An 18,868-nucleotide genomic window follows, 5' to 3' on the forward strand; every position below is an offset into this window, starting at 1 on the left:
TTACGGAGTGTCAACACAACCACACTCAAGAGCTGAGCCTGGGATTGAACCTACAACCCTGTGTACTAGAGGCGAGATCGTTACCTGGAGAGCCAGTGGCACTTTCACACTCAGAACAATTATCTCTGTAAATTTGTCATGAAGAAATAGAAAGTAGCTAAGGATCTAATGGCAGATACATTTGACAAACTGTGAAAGCAGAATTCTAACTGGTGTATAGTTGCTGCTATGCTGATGAGTCACTGAGGCATCTGCTATTTATTGCACCCTGTAGTTCACATAGGGGACTTTCTCAATGTCAACAGCTTGGTTTGAATCCACCCCAATATGGCCACTTGTTCCAGTGCATGTATACAGCCCGCTCTCTGTGGAAAGTTCCTGATCTCTCTCATTATACAGACATTGTGGTCAGCACAGTGGTTCCTTTCAAGTGGGCACCTTTGAAGAAATGTCCAGAGCCACGGAATCTATAAAAAAAAACTTGAGTTGGAAAGTTCTCATCCCTCTCTTGCCACAGATCAGTCTCTCATTAATAAAAACACAGTACTGTCTCCTACCACCTTTCTAAACTACATATCAACCTACCCACCCAGAGAACTACAACGCAATACGTTATGAATGAAACTTACTGCCACTGTCAATTCCACCACCTGCTTTTTCCAAGACATGAAATAAGTTAATATTCCCATTCTAAAACATCCAGCGTCTCCCCACAAGAGGCATTTCTCCACTCCTGTCAGAAATACATCCAGCATCTCTCCACATACAGAGGCATTTCTCCACTCCTGTCAGAAATACATCCAGCATCTCTCCACATACAGAGGCATTTCTCCACTCCTGTCAGAAATACATCCAGCATCTCTCCAAATACAGAGGCATTTCTCCACTCCTGTCAGATCTCTCCAATTTCTCCACATCCTCTAGCATCTCTCCACTCCTGTCATAAATACATCCAGCCTATTTCCACATGGAAGCATTTCTCCACTCCTGTCAGAAATACCTCCAGCATCTCTCCAAATACAGAGGCATTTCTCCACTCCTGTCATAAATACATCCAGCATCTCTCCACATAGAAGCATTTCTCCACTCCTGTCAGAAATGCCTCTAGCATCTCTCCACTCCTGTCATAAATACATCCAGCCTATTTCCACATAGAAGCATTTCTCCACTCCTGTCAGAAATACATCCAGCATCTCCCCACATGGAAGCATTTCTCCACTCCTGTCAGAAATACCTTCAGCATCTCTCCAAATACAGAGGCATTTCTCCACTCCTGTCAGAAATACATCCAGCCTATTTCCACGGCCCTGCCTTCTCATTGGCTATAAACCCTGTCATTAGAGGGAGGCTGCTGACAGTGGCACATCAGGGGAGGGTGTGTGTGTTCATGTGTAGGGAAGGGAAGTTAACCGCTGCTGTGTCCATGTGAGCGGTGTCACTGTGGGTATCTGTGGTTTGGGAGAATGCATGTAATCAGTTGAGGCTTTATTTATGCTTAAAAGGCAAATACAACACCTGACAAAGTGTTGCATCACCGCAGGTCTCCGAAACAATCTCTCCGTCTATTTATGCTGTTCTCTGTCACTCTGTGTATCTCATGGCTGTGTCCCCCTCAGGCTTCCATACGTTGCCACACACGCAGATGTGTGATTCCCACCTCAAATTAATGTTCACCACCCACCCGGTGGCTATCACTTTCTCCCTCTTTCTGGGTTTCTTGCCAAATGAGATTGATTGGGGTCTAAGTAAAGAAGAATGGATTGGTGTTTCACTTCCTCAGTAGAGCAAATGTACTACGCCGAGTCATCGGGCCCTGCTCACAGCGTCATTGATTCCTCCCAGTTCCCCTCGTTGACCTAGGTCTACAGTAGGTTTTATACTGGTTAAGGTTCAAAGGCGATAAAGACACGGCTAGATTATGAACCGGGCCGGCAGTAGACAAGAAATACTTGAGCTCTTCTTATTTGAACTCTTGTCAACAGCACAGTTCAGAAGGCTAACCCTGGCATCTGACGCCATTCCATCAGTCACCAAGGAATCTCACCCCTGGGTGGCAGGAATCTCTCAGTTTACTTCCCTTCCTCCATGTCTCCTTCCTACTAGTTATTTTTTTCTCTCTCTCTCTCCCTCTCTCGTCGTAGTAGTAAAACAAGTATAACAACGATGATTATCATTTTAATAACCCTCATTAGGTTTAGTCCTGACAGTCTTGATTATCTCCCCGATTGAGCTTCCATAAGGGCACACTCTGAACACCCCATCACTAGAGAAAATAATCGGGGAGGGGGATGATCTGTTTCCTATTAGCTTCCAGTGTGAATCAGCTATTGTTTTCTGTCCAGTTAGGGCAGTAAGCCCGGGGGCCACATAGGTCCGCTGGGACTACTGGAGGGGCCAGAGATGGCCCCTGTATTAGGTTTCAATTTCATGGTCCCCCTGGTGCAGACCGTACCCCTTTTCCCAAGCCATAGTCAAACCTGTCAACTCAAACCCCCGCACCCCTCTCTGTCCCCCTGCCCAATACAAGGTTCAGCACCCCTTGTTAACACCAGAGTGTCTAGACATCAACAGAGGCACACTGTTACATGCCCACAGAATACTGTACATACTACACAAAGAAACACAGAAAAGACATAAGAGGCTGCTCACTTAAATTCTCAGACTGTAGTAAGTGTGTGTGTGTGTGTGTGTGTGTGTGTGTGTGTGTGTGTGTGTGTGTGTGTGTGTGATGCAGTCATACAGTACACGATTCCTCTCTGTAGCCAGGCAGAGACATGGGCCAACATTGGAGACATGCCACCTCATAAAAACCACCTTGTGTAATAAATGTCTAACATCATTACTCAACAGTAACACAGTGGGGGTTCACTCTCTCAACCATCTGATGTTCACTTTTTGCAACTCCTCATTTTTTCCTGATTGCAGACATTTTGTTTTAACCCTATGCTGTCACAATAACATTATCCATGCTCAACAATTACAGTATCTACTGAATGGTAAGGAGACAGAAATCCCATAACACACTAAGAATGATATCATTTAACACCACACTTCCAAGTGTCTTTTCCCCCATGCAGTCAGTGATGGCAGAATTTGAGTAAGTATCTACAGAGGACAGTACAGTAAAATAAAAACTACAGTAGTTCAGATAGATCACATCCTGATTCCCTACTCTCTCCTATACAGTATAGACAGGAGGTGGAGAGACAGCCAAGAGTAATTCAGTGTTCTGGTTATGGGGTCTCAGGAGGTCCTGCTCTGGTCGTTAAGCCACACGGTACTGACACTTGAGACTTTCCTCGACAACCATGAAAATCTGCTCTTTAAGGGGCAGACAAGGACGCAACACAACCATGAAAATACACAAGCAGCAAATCAGCTCTTTAACTACTTAGTCAAGCCCTTCCGACTTCACTGAGAAAGAACAAAAACACAGCAAAATGAAGGCGTATTACAGTACATAGGTTAACGTAGCATGGCTTAAGAAATGTCAAAAATGAAAAGATAATAGAAATCCATTGGATAGACTTAGTCCTAGGGTGGCAAAGGGTAGGAAACTTTCTGGTAAGTTTCTGGATTTTGTGGGGACATTTTCCATGGGAAGTTACACCCTGGAATTTGGGGGAATTTTGCTTAAATTCATCAATATAACAGCTTATAACAGTGAACCTTTTTTGTGGGATACACAAGGAAATTCAAGGTCTTGAGGCATATTTTGGTTAAACTATTCCCAATTCAATGGAATTGCAACCCTCTGCATGCACAGTGCATTCTTCCATCATATGTACAGCTGATTCTCAAGATCTTGCACACGAATGAGACGCTATTGAGCCCACACTACTACACTGTCTGAGCCAAGGACTACATGCTTTCTGATAAGTTTTGATTACAGTACTGGGTGGGGTGAATATATTTTATAGGACATACATTATTTTTTTGTTAACTAGTAAATAGTAGCCTACAGCAAAGCGTGTTTAAATAATTTAGAACTTGTTAACAATTTCTGCCATTTAGTTGTTGCTACCATGTGGGTTGTTAATTCACCCGTTTCCATACATGTTTCATTTAAATAAAGTATCTTACAAAAGGAGTTGTTTAATCTAACTGCTTAACTATTTATCCGTACATGGAATTGTATTTGCTGTTTCTTTTTACAATTATTTTTCTAATCTTTACAGGAACATGCTACGGCCGCTATCTGATGTGTGGGGACATTTCACTGCAGCTAAAAACTGTGTACATTTGCAAATACTGTGCCAAATCATATGTGAAGAAGGCAACAAAGACGCAGAATCATCTGGCCAAGTGCATAAAGTTCCCTCAGCGCTTACAACAAGCAACCTCTGACAAAAGTCCCTCTACTTCTATTCCAGGTGAAAATGATTAATCGGACACGTTATCGATAGCAACAGCTCATTATCCTCCTGGAATCAGAGTTTTTTTTGACTCAATGGAGAAACGTAGTCAGAGAAATGCTGATGAATGTCTTGCTCGAGCTGTGTATGCAACTGGTCCACCTCTGATGCTCACAGGCAATGTGTATTGGAAGAGATTTCTTAATGTTCTTTGCCCAGCATGCAGCCCTCCAACCAGACATGCTTTATCTACTCATTTGCTGGATGCAGAGTTTCAGAGTTCAAGTGAAGGTCAAGTGATGGTCAAGCAAATCATAGAGAAAGCTGACTGTATTGCAATCATCTCTGATGGGTGGTCAAATGTTCGTGGGCAAGGAATTATTAATTACATCATCTCCACCCCTCAACCAGTATTCTACAAGAGCACAGACACAAGGGACAACAGACACACCGGTCTCTACATTGCAGATGAGCTGAAGGCTGTCATCAATGACCTTGGACCACAGAAGGTATTTGCACTGGTGACAGACAATGCTGTGAACATGAAGGCTGCTTGGTCTAAAGTGGAGGAGTCCTACCCTCACATCACACCCATTGGCTGTGCTGCTCATGCATTGAATCTGCTCCTCAAGTACATCAAGGCACTGAAAACAATGGATACAGAGCCAAGGTTAGGTATGTGAAGGGTCATCAAGTTATAGCAATCTACCTCACCAAATAAAGTGAGAAGAATAAGAGCACCACATTGAAGCTGCCGAGCAACACTCATTGGGGTGGTGATGTCATCATGTTTGACAGTTTCCTGGAGGGGAAGGAGTCTCCATGAAATGGCCGTATCAGTCTGCCAATATGGACAGCCCCATCAAGAGAAGCCTCCTGGATGATTTGTTTTGGGAGAGAGTGGTAAGCAGTCAAACCTATAGTAGTAGCCATTGCACAGATTGAGGGAGACAATGCCATCCTGTCTGATGTTCAGACTCTGCTTGCATATGTAAAAGAAGAAATCCGTACTGCCCACTTCACTGTTGCTCCAAGTAGAGGAAACTGCAGTTCTGAAATATACCAAAAAGCGTATGTTGGACCCCAAGTATGCTGGCAAGAGCATCCTGTCTGGTGCAGAGATCAACAAGGCATATGGTGTCATCACTACCGTGTCTCGCCACCTTGGCCTGGATGAGGGCAAGGTTCTTGGCAGTCTGGCGAAGTACACTTCCAAGCAAGGGCCTTGGGATGGAGATGCAATATGGCAGACGTGCCAAAATAGCTAATCAGCCACCTGGTAGAAGGGACTTTGTGGATCTGAGGCTCTTTCCCCTGTTGCCTCCATCATCCTCCAAATCCCACCAACATCAGCTTCAGAGCGCAACTGGTCCTTGTTTGGGAACACACACACCAAAGCACGCAACAGGCTGACCAATTCAAGGATGATAAAATTTGCCCGGATGGCGCCCAATTTAGGCTTTTTGAGCCTGACAACAAGCCATCCTCAACAAGGTTGGAAAGTGACAGCGAAGATGAGGCCTCAGAGTCTGATGTTCAAGATTTGGGCATCGAGGGGTTCCAGAGAGAAGACATGGAAGCCTGAGAGGAAGACAACCAAAGCTTTAGCTTCTAGACTATCACTTTACAGATGTATGTTGAAAATGTTTTTGGGAGATGCGATGGATCATTGGGGATCATTCAATATTCCCTTTTGTTGTTTAGTGAAATCCTCCCATGTGAAGAGTCAACTCATTTAATTAAATTTAAATCTGTAACTAATTATTTTTTTCTTTCTTTCTAGGATTGAATCATGTCTACTTATGGTAAAGGTGAAATATTTATGTTTCTGTCTCCATATGATATGGTAAATATATCCAATGTAAAAAAAAACAGCTATATTTAAATGGTATTAATATTCGTTTGCATATATTTCCGTTAATTCTCACAGAAAGTTTCCACCTCAGAATATTCCGCAAAATGTGCAACCCTATTTATGCCTAGTTGGAACTAAAAGGTGGAGGTGGTTGGAACGCTTCTCACCATCAGATCTACTAAGTATTGGTCAGACAACGGACTGTGATGCATTCAGAAACAAGCACTAAAGGTTCATGCTCTGATCTTTCCCAGGAGAGGGTTAAGGAATACTGCTCAAGCTCATCTTTGATATCCAGAACCAGATAATATATATCTTTCTTTTGCCATGCAACTCCATTTGCAAGGCGTCAGAATGTAGAGATACTAAAATGTATAAAACTATTTCACCACTGTCGGACTGAGTCCATACGCTGTTATTCAAATGCTTTTCTCTTTCCAACTCTATGCCAAGTAATACTTCAGCAATTACAGTAAACCCTTCACACTTCCAATGAATTTTATAATCGTAATCTGACGCGACACCTTTCAAACTAAATCCCCTAATATGTATAACACATCTATAGAGGCAGATCAGCCTGTAGGTGACATAGCCAAGCTATCATAACATCACACACCAGTTGATATGATATGGGATTTTTAATATTAGTGTCCACCCAAAGGAGCATGTAATGTCAACATGTCTCTGGGGGTGCTGATCCCACCTCTGGTCTCTCACATCTGAAAGAGAGAGCTCTGAGAAATAAAGAATGGTTAGAGAGTGAGCAGAAGGGAATGAGAGAAGTAGTGAGGGAATGAAAAGACTTAATGAGACGGAAGCAGTGACAGTAAGAGGGAAGACGTGTGTGTGTGTGTGTGTGTGTGTGTGTGTGTGTAGGCATGTTCATCGAGTGGAGGTCATGAAAAGGTGAAATACCACACTGGTGTTACCATGGAGACCGGGGGAGATAGAGACAGTGATTGTCCAGAGATCTCCTGAGGGCATCCAAAGAGTACACAATATATTTCTACCACAGTGTGGTAGACTTCAATCATAACATTGCTTTACAGCAGAGAAGTGTCGGTATACACGGATTTGTCTCAATCGGAGCTGATCTTGTCCTTCCCTGTCTACAGGCATTTCATCCTAAACCTCTTTAGACAAGAGCTTTAACTGAACAACCTCTAATACTACAACATCCAATTAACCTCTCTGAGGGACCAGCAAATCTTCACTCAGTATAATCACACATTTGTAAGCAGCTTATTCATGCTGGACGTTTATTTATTTATTAAACATTTATATGAGTCAAAGGTCATTCGTGGTCCGTTTCCGAGAACAGATTGCGAATATGAAAACAACAAACCCTTTAAACAGCACATTATTAGAGGTTAGAAAACAACAAGAGCCAACAGAAAACTAAAGGAATATGGCATCAGAAAGAATAACATCTCATCACCCTGTGAATCTCCGCAGGCACATTTCATTGGAATATTAACGGCAGAGAGCCACCGTAGTGAACATATGTACATACGTGTAAACAGAGTGCGTGGCGTGTAAACGTCCACGGTCAAAACCACATGATCGCACGGGACCTGACTGTATAACGCCAGAATAGTACCTACTCTGTGTGACTGGACCGAGAGAGAGAGAGCGAGAAAGAGAAAGAGGAAGGGGGGAGAGAAGCGAGAGAAAGAGCAAAGAATTAGTCCCTCGAGAGGTATAAAAATAGCAGGTATACATTCCTTTGAGTACCGCTAACTGTCCCCAATTCTATGTGTCCTTGTCATGCAAAACCAAACTAAGGGTACAGATGGCCACATGAAAGCCTAAACAGATAAACAACTGAGGTTCAATCTGTGACTGACCTTAATGAGGGACTATATGAAGTGCATCCAAAGAGAGTGAGATGCATATCGTCTGGGCTGAGAGGAGACTCAGTGCTCTGGTATAGACTATATAAAGCTTTAGACCAGGGGAAGGCAATACTAGTCTGTAACAACAGCATAGTGTGCAGGCTTTTGTTCTATCCCAGCTCTAAAACAGCTGATCCAGCAACTAACCCTCAAACGCTGGCCCCAGCTGTCCAGGGCCAGTTGTGTACCTCCTGTAACCTGGCCTTTCTCCAACCTGTCTGTCCATGTGTCTCCCTTCAGTCAGGAATAAACACCGCAGCCTGTAGATCTCACTAACTGAAGGCTTCCAGCTATATTTGCAGTGTCCACTGGATATAAGTGACTTGTTGCAACGAAACAACAACGGTCAAATCTCTTAATAAATTGCACTGTAAGAAGCATATGATTTTTAGAATGCAATGCAATTGGTTGAATGGAAAAAAGGAACCAGATGCAGAGAAATGTCTTTCCAAATAATAGTTTTTTTCTTCCAAATGAACATCTGTAGTCTTCATTGGCTCAATCAGCATAGTGTTAAGTGCTACTCTGCCCAATAGGAGAGGCAGAGGAATGTTCCAGCGACCAATAGCTGAGCGAGGCAAACCGCCTAAACGGCAACAACCCCGCATGGCATAATAGGAGGAGAAGGGTTAGGGGTTCTGGGTTGGGGTAGAGGCACGGGCGTGACCCCTCCACCAGGGATCAGGGGTCATCTCAGTCACCCACGTCGCTGTCCTGGTCACCGATGTACCACAGGAATTGGAAGCTGAGGGCCAGGAGAGCGGTGCCCAGGAGGTCGCCCAGGGCGGTCAGGTAGGGGATGGAAAAACTGTCTGGGTCTTTACCACTACGCCACATAGAGTACACCATCCAGTCTGCTATACACAGCAACAGGAACACCTGAGAGAGAGAGAGAATTTAATATACAAAATGAGTTTACTGTACATAATGTAAATCTGCACAAGAGAAACAAGTGTGAGAGAGCTGTTTAAAGTTAGTTCGCTTAAAGACCACACAGCAACAATTACCATCACACATGTCAATCAATGTAAGCTATTCCTGATTGCAAAAACCCAAATGTTTGCTATGCAAGACATCACACCCCCAATATAAAACAGATGCACACATACACACGTGATTCACAAAGCACAGTGGCGTCCCACCGAGAAGTTAAAGCGAGGGAGAGAAATTGCACAAAAATCCACATTACACACCTCTTCACAGATATTTTCTAAGAAACACCATGGAAACAAAGAAAACTGAGCTGAAGAGAGGAATATGAGAGAGAGAGAGAGAGCGCGAGAGAGAGAAGCGCTGGGCCATTGTGATTTAGAGAAAAGAAACTGTCTGCCAGTGGTTCGTGTTATTCCTGTTTCACTGTCCAGAAAACAAAGAGCTTGAAACGCTGCCCACTGCAATTAGCCCAACCAGAGACAGAGGGGCAGTATGACAGCTATAGTATAAGGAATAAAACTAAGCATTCGACTGATAACCATATGTAAAGGAAAACAAGGAGAAATCTAATGTTACCGGCAGCAAATACATTATACGGAAATGGATCATTTCAAACACCAAAATCATAAGAAGCATATACCAAACATGTCTTGGGATAAAGAGGGAATTATTTGTAATAACGTGTGTGTTTCATAGGTGTGTCTGAATTCCTCGGTCCATCTGGGATGATGGCTTTGAGATGTCTGTCTCTATGCAGAACGTGTTATGTATGGAAACCCCCAAGGGTCACGCGACAGTCTATTTGTCTCGTCACACATAGTGGGTAGCGTGCAAAGTAGGTAGCCTGAAATAACACTGACTTTACTCCTTGTGACAGAGCAGTGAATCAAACACTTCCTCTTTCTCTTAAGGCCCTCTCTGCTTGTCTCAGTCTATCAAGGGCAATCTTCTTTCCCCTCTGTCCTTTTATTGAGTGTCACCGTCCACCAAATACCCATTCAACACACCCACTCACACGACACAGACAATAAAACAGAATAGTTTACAAACTCTCCCCAAATCGCTTTGTCTAAATACGTTTTAGAAGACAAATCAACAGACAGACACAACCAGAGAACGACGTCAAACCTCCCCTCCCCTTCCACAGTATTAACTAGAGCCGTCTAATCAATGCAGAGAAGAGAGCAGAGGAGAAGACTCTCCAGAATGGAACCAGACACCGTTTGATGTCCTGCGGCTGGATGGGATCCTGCATCAGTCCTTTGTCTCCATCTTTCTAATTAAAAAGATTTACACAGGAAACGCTTTGAATGTGTTTGGTCTAAAGTGATGATCCTGGATGGACCTCTCTGTACTGTTTGTGTCAGGCTTGAAAGGTGGGAAAGGCACAGACGGATTTGCATGAAGCCATCTCTGAAACCACTGAAGCCCCATTTAAAGAATCCTACCAAGGAAAGTGTGGGAAAGCAAGGGGATTTCTCTAAAGTAGAGGGAGACAGGGATAGGTTGAATTCTCAGAGAACACACAGTTCTTAGTAGAGGGCAGAGTCGAGTGCAGCAGCTAAGGGTGTGAGTGTGTACTGGGGTTAGAGAGCGCGAGTGAGAGAGAGAGAGAGAGAGAGAGAGAGAGAGAGGGAGGCTGCTGACTGGGAGATAACACCCTGAGCAAACACAGCAGGGGAAACTTTCCACTCCTCCGAGAGAGAAAAAGCCTGAACAGGCACTGTACACTGGGGCTGCTCACAAGCATAGGGCAACACGTCTAGTTACATGGCCACAGAAACATTTAAGCGATTTAGGACCTGCAGTTTAGTTCAAAAGATTCCACTGTCCTCTCTGTTAGCGGGAGTGCAGAGATACAGTGGGGCAAAAAAGTATTTAGTCAGCCACCAATTGTGCAAGTTCTCCCACTTAAAGATGAGAGAGGCCTGTAATTTTCATCATAGGTACACTTCAACTATGACAGACAAAATGAGAAAAGAAAATCCAGAAAAATCACATTGTAGGATTTTTAATGAATTTATTTGCAAATTATGGTGGAAAATAAGTATTTGGTCACCTACAAACAAGCAAGATTTCTGGCTCTCACAGACCTGTAACTTCTTCTTAAAGAGGCTCCTCTGTCCTCCACTCGTTACCTGTATTAATGGCACCTGCTTGAACTTGTTATCAGTATAAAAGACTGTCCACAACCTCAAACAGTCACACTCCAAACTCCACTATGGCCGAGACCAAAGAGCTGTCAAAGGACACCAGAAACAAAAATTGTAGACCTGCACCAGGCTGGGAAGACTGAATCTGCAATAGGTAAGCAGCTTGGTTTGAAGAAAATCAACTGTGGGAGCAATTATTAGGAAATGGAAGACCACTGATAATCTCCCTCGATCTGGGGCTCCACCCAAGATCTCACCCCGTGGGCTCAAAATGATCACAAGAACGGTGAGCAAAAATCCCAGAACCACACGGGGGGACCTAGTGAATGACCTGCAGAGAGCTGGGACCAAAGTAACAAAGCCTACCATCAGCAAGGACATTGAAGATGAAACATGGCTGGGTCTTTCAGCATGACAATGATCCCAAACACACCGCCCGGGCAACGAAGGAGTGGCTTCGTAAGAAGCATTTCAATGTCCTGGAGTGGCCTAGCCAGTCTCCAAATCTCAACCCCATAGAAAATCTTTGGAGAGAGTTGAAAGTCCATGTTGCCCAGCAACAGTCCCAAAACATCACTGCTCTAGAGGAGATCTGCATGGAGGAATGGGCCAAAATACCAGCAAGTGTGTGTGAAAACCTTGTGAAGACTTACAGAAAACGTTTGACCTCTGTTATTGCCAACAAATGGTATATAAAGTATTGAGATAAAAGTTTATTGAAAATAAATTCATTAAAAAGCCTACAATGTGATTTTCTGGAATTTTTTCTTCTCATTTTGTCTGTCATAGTTGAAGTGTACCTATGATGAAAATTACAGGCCTCATCTTTTTAAGTGGGAGAACTTGCACAATTTGTGGCTGACTAAATACTTTTTTGCCCCACTGTACATGTTCTCAGACAAACAGGGTCTTTTTCACTTTATAGCAGGCATGGCGGGGGGGGGGGGGCTGCATCACATATAAATAAAATAAATCATACTTTATTTAAGATTAATTGAAACTTACTTAATGTCACAGAGAGATTACCAGATCTCCTTACTAAAGGGCCTTTAAAATAGTAATTTTTCACACTGCCTTCTCGTCACAACTGACACTTAGTTATGACATTAAAAGTCATATTAGGTGATTAAAAGGGGTGATGATCAGAGGGGCAGAGTTTTCCCCACTTATATTATTACTCGGGCAGAAGTATGGATAGAGTTCCTCCGCTCTCCTTACAGTTCCCACACACAGATCACTGATCTCGGCACAGTCCTTGGTGGGTGGAGGGGTGTAGAGGGATGGAAAGCTCTGGAGGAGGTGGTCCTCAGTGTGTGAGAGCTGCTCCACCTCAGTGCTTCTCCTCTGTAGCTCAGTATTTCCTGCTCTTTAATGAGCCCTTCAGCCTGCCTCTCTCCTCTGCTCCCCCTCAATCACCTCAATGAGCTCAGCCTGGCTTCTCTCAATGGAGCGCACCAGAGCAGTGAAGACCTGTACACTGTGAAATCTCTCTCTCTCTTGCTGAGATCTACTGAGTCTTTGATCTCCTGAACATTCCTCAGTCTCTCCTGGAACATCTACTGAACCTCTGCCTCAGTCTTCCCCAGTTTAGCCTTCCTCTAGAGGGACAGTGTCATGAGGCCTGCTTTCAAGCACATGACACAAACACACATCTGGTCAATTCTACAGAACAGCTCCAGGAGTATGTTGTGCTTCTTACAAAGTCTTTATTCCAGGTTCTCCACAGGGTTGATCAGAGGTCTGACACACCAGACAGGACTTCAGAGTCTTGAGCTTCTTCCACATGCAGAAGTCACAGGACACTTCTCCGGGCTTGGCAGGGGACTCATCTCTACCTCCGACTCTCATCTTCTTAAAATGCATCTACAATCTCTCTGAATATTGTGTTGACACAAAGCTCAGGTTCTCTGTAGAACTTATCCTTACATAAATTACACTGGTTCAGGCCATTGGTATCCCAGCATCCTCTGATACAGGCCTTGCAGAAGTTGTGTCCACATGGAATAGACTGGCTCAGTGAACACATCCAGACAGACAGGGAAAATATAAACGAATTCTCTAAAGGTTGACCATAACAGTTATAAAAAGGCTTTAACCAACCAAATATAAGAAAACAGGAGAAGCCATGTTCATAGCAAATTTCAATTGATCTTGTAAAACATTGAGTATCTGTTGGTGTTGATGCTGTTCTTACTGCCCTTAGAGAACCACGGGAACAAAAGACACTGCATAGTTGTAGAGAGATTAATGAAGAACTGGAAAGTTTAGTTGTGTCTGACATAGAAGTATCTCCACTTTACTTTTACTTCAGCATAGTGATGTCAATAGCCCCCTCTTTGCCAGTCTGTCTGCTTATGGCTGCTCTCAGAAGGAACATGCAAGTAACTGCCAAAATAAAAAAGGAAACACTTAAGTAAATGAGGGATACATAGTATATTGAAAGCAGGTGCATCCACACAGGTGTGGAATTAACATCACATCTGCATAGGGTCGTATAAAAATTAGAGGTCGACCGATTATGATTTTTCAACACCAATAACGATACTGATTATTGGAGGACCAAAAAAAGCAGATAACAATTAAAATCGGACGTTTTTTTTTAAATGTATTTAATAATGACAAATACAACAATACTGAATAAACACTTACTTTAACCTAATATAATACATCAATAAAAATCAATTTAGCCTCAAATAAATAATGAAGCATGTTAAATTTGGTTTAAATAATGCAAAAACAAAGTGTTGGAGAAGAAAGTAAAAGTGCAATATGTGCCATGTAAGAAAAGCTAACGTTTATGTTCCTTGCTCAGAACATATGAAAGCTGGTGGTTCCTTTTAACATGAGACTTCAATATTCCAAGGTAAGAGGTTTTTAGGTTGTAGTTAATATAGTATTTATAGGACTATTTCTCCCTATACCATTTGTATTTCATATAACTGACTATTGGATGTTCTTATAGGCACTTCAGGATTGCCAGTGTGACAGTATAGCTTCTGTCCATCTCCTCGCCCCTATCTGGGCTCGAACCAGGAACACATCGACAACAGCCACCCTCGAAGCATCGTTACATATCGCGCCACAAAGTCTGCGGCCCTTGCAGTGCAAGGGGAACAACTACTCCAAGTCTCAGAGCGAGTGACGTTTGAAATGCTATTATCGCGCACCCCGCTAACTAGCTAGCCATTTCACATCGGTTACACCAGCCTAATCTCGGGAGTTGAAAGGCTTGAAGTCATAAACAGCTCAATGCTTGAAGCATTGCAAAGAGCTGCTGGCAAAACACACAAAAGTGCTGTTTGAATGAATGCTTACGAGCCTGCTGCCTACCATCGCTCAGTCAGACTGCTCTATCAAATCATAGACTTAATTATGACATAATTACACACAGAAATACGAGCCTTAGGTCATTAATATGGTCGAATCCGGAAACGATCATCTCGAAAACAAAACGTTTATTCCTTCAGTGAAATACGGAACCGTTCCGTATTTTATCTAACGGGTGGCATTGCTAAGTCTAAATATTCCTGTTACATTGCACAACCTTCAATGTTATGTCATAATTACGTAAAATTCTGGCAGATTAGTTCGCAATGAGCCAGGCGGCCCAAACTGTTGCATATACCCTGACTCTGCGTGCAATGAACGCAAGAGAAGTGACAATTTCCCTGGTTTAATATTGCCTGCTAACCTGGATTTCTTTGAGCTAAATATGCAGGTTTAAAAATATATACTTCTGTGTATTGATTTTAAGAAAGGCATTGATGTTTATGGTTAGGTACAGTCGTGCAACGATTGTGCTTTTTTCGCAAATGCGCCTTTGTTAAATCATCCCCCGTTTGGCGTAGTTGGCTGTCTTTGTTAGGAAGAAATAGTCTTCACAGTTCGCAACAAGCCAGGCAGCCCAAACAGCTGCAGATACCCTGACTATGTTGCAAGAGAAGTGACACAATTTACCTAGTTAAAAGAAATTCATGTCAGCAGGCAATATTAACTAAATATGCAGGTTTAAAAACATATACTTGTGTATTGATTTTAAGAAAGGCATTGATGTTTATGGTTAAGTACACGTTGGAGCAACGACAGTCTTTTTTTGTGAATGCGCAAAAATCGCTGTCCAAAAATACCGATTTCCGATTGTTATGAAAACTTGAAATCGGCCCTAGCTAGTCGGCCATTCCGATTAACCGGTCGACCTCTGTTTCCTTGATTTTGCCAGGTACCTGAAATTAATCTTTACACAGAGTTAAACTCTCAATCGCCATTTATTTTGCTCTAATCTACTGGACAATTGACATTACATAGCCTCCTGTTCATACATCTCAGTGCTAGTAAGGTTAAACAGTGGTCATAGTACACCTTTCATTGGTATAGTTGTAACACCCTCTTTTGGGAAGCATACCTGTGCACTTTCTGTCAAATCCCCTCCAAGGACTACCAGAGCACAACTCAGACTATTGCACGAAGGCACCATCCCATCTGACACCAGAGCTACAGGGTGAAGTAGTAAAGACATGGAAGACAACGCAAGAGATGTTTCATCCTGTCTTAGCACTAGCACAATAGGACACTAGACCCTTGTAGTCTAAGTAAATAAAATAAAAAAACCTCTTCTATAAACATTTTATTTAGGAACGATTTAATCAAACTGTTCTTATTTAATTGACATTACATTAATACTTGCTTTATTTTCCTAATAAGAGTGACAGAAAAAGGCCATTAAATATAAAAAAATATGAATTTGTGTCATTTTATTTAGCTTCCTATAATGTATGACAATCTGAGTCTGAGGTTAAAGGGGGCTGAACATGGAACCCACTGCCCTGGCGTTGCAAGCACCATTCTCTACCAGCTGAGCCATACGGAACCATTTAGCCTCGGTTTTAATTCTCCTCATTATGAATGACGACTGAACGAGATGTGTTTTAGAGGCATGCTTTGGGTGTCTGCCTTGTGTATATGTTTGTGTGTGTTGGAACGTGGGAAGTGTACTTTCACACTGTCGAAACAGTACAAAGCTATAGTCACTCACTGTTTTAGATAGCTTGAAACAGTCTAACAAGGTCTTGTGTCTGGAAGTAGCCTAGACTGGCAAGGAAGCTAGTCAACTTCTTTCACAGATTACAGTGCCTTGAGAAAGTATTCAAACCCCTTGACTTATTCCACATTTTGTCGTGTTACAGCCTGAATTCAAAATTTATTAAATCTCTCACCCATCTACACACAATACCCCATAACGACAAAGTGAAAACATGGTTTTAGAAAAATGTAGCTAATTTATTGAACATTAAACACAGGAATCTAATTTATATAAGTATTCAGACCCCTGAGTAAATACTTTGTAGAAGCACCTTCGGCTGCGATTACAGCTGTCAGTCTTTCGGGGTAAGTTTCTAAGAGCTTTGCCAACTGGATTGTACAATATCTGCCCATTATTCTTCGTAAAATTCTTCAAGCTCTGTCAAGTTGATTGTTGATAATTTCTAGACAGCCACTTTCAAGTCTTGCCATAGATTTTCAAGCCTATTTAAGCCAAAACTGTAACTAAGCCTCTCAGGAACATTCAATGTCATCTTGGTAAGCAACCCGTGTAGATTTGGCGTTGTGTTTTAGGTTATTGTTCTGATGAAAGGTGAAGTGTCTTATGGAAAGGTTTTCACCTGCGCTTATAGCTATATTCTTTATTTTTAACCTAAAACACTGCATAGTTATTGCTGATGACAAGTATACTAATAACATGATGCAGCCACCACCATGTTTGAAAATATGAAGAGTAGTACTCTGATGTGCTGTGTTGGATTGGCCCAAAACATAACGCTTTGTATTCAGTACAAAAAGTTAAATTTGTTTGCCACTTCACTTTAGTGACTTATTGCAAACAGGATGCATGTACAGGCTTCCTTTGTTTCACTCTGTCATTTAGGTTAGTATTTTTGAGTAACTACAATGTTGATCCATCCTCAGTTCTCTTATACCACAGCCATTAAACTCTGTTTTAAAACCACCATTAGTCCCACGGTGAAATCCCAGAGCAGTTTCCTTCCTCTTCGACAACTGAGTTAGACAGGATGCCTGTATCTTTCTAATGACCAGTAGCGGTGAGTGGGTAAAAATCAAATGGGGAAGCCAAGCCAGAAAAAAAGCCATATTACAACCTGTGTTGTGATAATTTAGTACATGCATGCATGTACAGTTGAAGTCGGAAGGCATTAAAATTAGTTTTTCAACCACTCCACAAATTTCTTGTTAACAAACTATAGTTTTGGCAAGTCGGTTAGAACATCTACTTTGTGCATGACAAGTCATTTACACAACAATTGTTTACAGACATTATTTCACTGTGTCACAATTCCAGTCAGAAGTTTACATACACTAAATTGACTGTGCCTTTAAACAAATTGGAAAATTCCAGAAATTTATGTCATGGCTTTAGAAGCTTCTGATTGACTCAAATTATGTAAATTAGCCTATTGGAGGTGTACCTGTGGATGCATTTCAAGGCCTACCTTCAAACTCAGTGCCTCTTTGCTTGACATCATGGGAAAATCTAAAGAAATCCGCCAAGACTTCCGAAAAAGTCTGGTTCATCCTTAGGAGCAATTTCCTAGAAATTAACTTATTTTGGTGTGAAAAGAGCAAATCAATCCCAGAACAACAGCAAAGGACCTTGTGAAGATGCTGGAGGAAAAAGGCAAACAAGTATCTATATCCACAGTAAAACAAGTCCTATATCAACATAACCTGAAAGGTCGCTCAGCAAGGAAGAAGCCTCTGCTCCAAAACCACCATAAAAAAGCCAAACTGCGGCTTGCAACTGCACACGGGAACAAATGGCAGCATCATGTTGTGGGGGTGCTTTGCTGCAGGAGGAACTGGTGCACTTCACAAAATAGATAGCATCATGAGGTAGGAAAATTATGTGGATATATTGAAGCATCATCTCAAGACATCAGTCAGGAAGTTAAAGCTTGGTCGCAAATGAGTCTTCCAAATGGACAATGACCCCAAGCATACTTCCAGAATTGTGACAAAATGGCTTAAGGACAACAAAGTCAAGGTATTGGAGTGGCCATCACAAAACCCTGACCTCAATCCAATAGAATATCTGTGGGCAGAACTGAAAAAGCGTGTGCGAGCAAGGAGGCCTACAAACCCAACTATTACACCAGCTGTCAGGAGGATTGGGCCAAAATTCACCCAACTTATTGTGGGAAGCTTGTGGAAGGCTACCCGAAATGTTTGAACCAAGTTAAACAATTTAAAGGCAATGCTACCAAATACTAATTGAGTGTATGTAAACTTCTGACCCACTGGGAATGTGATGAAAGAAATAAAAGCTGAAATAAATCACTATTATTATTCTGACATTTCACATTCTTAAAAGAAAGTGGTGATCCTAACTGACCTAAGACAGGGAATTTTTGCTAGGATTAAATGTATTTGGTTAAGGTGTATGTAAACTTCAGACTTCAACTGTACATGTAGGCATTGTAAATAAGAATCAACTTGCTTAGTTAAGTAAAGAAAAAAATAAGCATATTAAATCTTCTATCCTCGCAGGCCAGGGGCACAATGTATGAATTTATGGTTGGATCTGAATCGCCTTTGGAATTATTGGCCAGTACGGAGAATAAACTAAAACCACAAGTCCAAATCCCTATCCCCATCCATGGCTAA

The 18,868-nt window shown here is 42.2% G+C and overlaps 1 protein-coding gene across 1 annotated transcript in view; it reads right to left on the reverse strand.

Annotated features, from left to right (window-relative positions):
* Positions 1-7,448: 7,448 nt before the first annotated feature.
* Positions 7,449-18,868, reverse strand: part of LOC135515886 (solute carrier family 41 member 2-like) — a 28,121-nt gene continuing 16,701 nt past the window's right edge. The window contains exon 11 of the mRNA XM_064939712.1: positions 7,449-8,984. Coding sequence (XP_064795784.1) covers positions 8,799-8,984 — 186 coding nt within the window. The 3' untranslated portion in view covers positions 7,449-8,798. The remainder of the gene's footprint in view (positions 8,985-18,868) is intronic.

The sequence above is a fragment of the Oncorhynchus masou genome, chromosome 27 (genome assembly GCF_036934945.1).
Source record: "Oncorhynchus masou masou isolate Uvic2021 chromosome 27, UVic_Omas_1.1, whole genome shotgun sequence".
NCBI classification, from domain to species: Eukaryota; Metazoa; Chordata; class Actinopteri; order Salmoniformes; family Salmonidae; genus Oncorhynchus; species Oncorhynchus masou.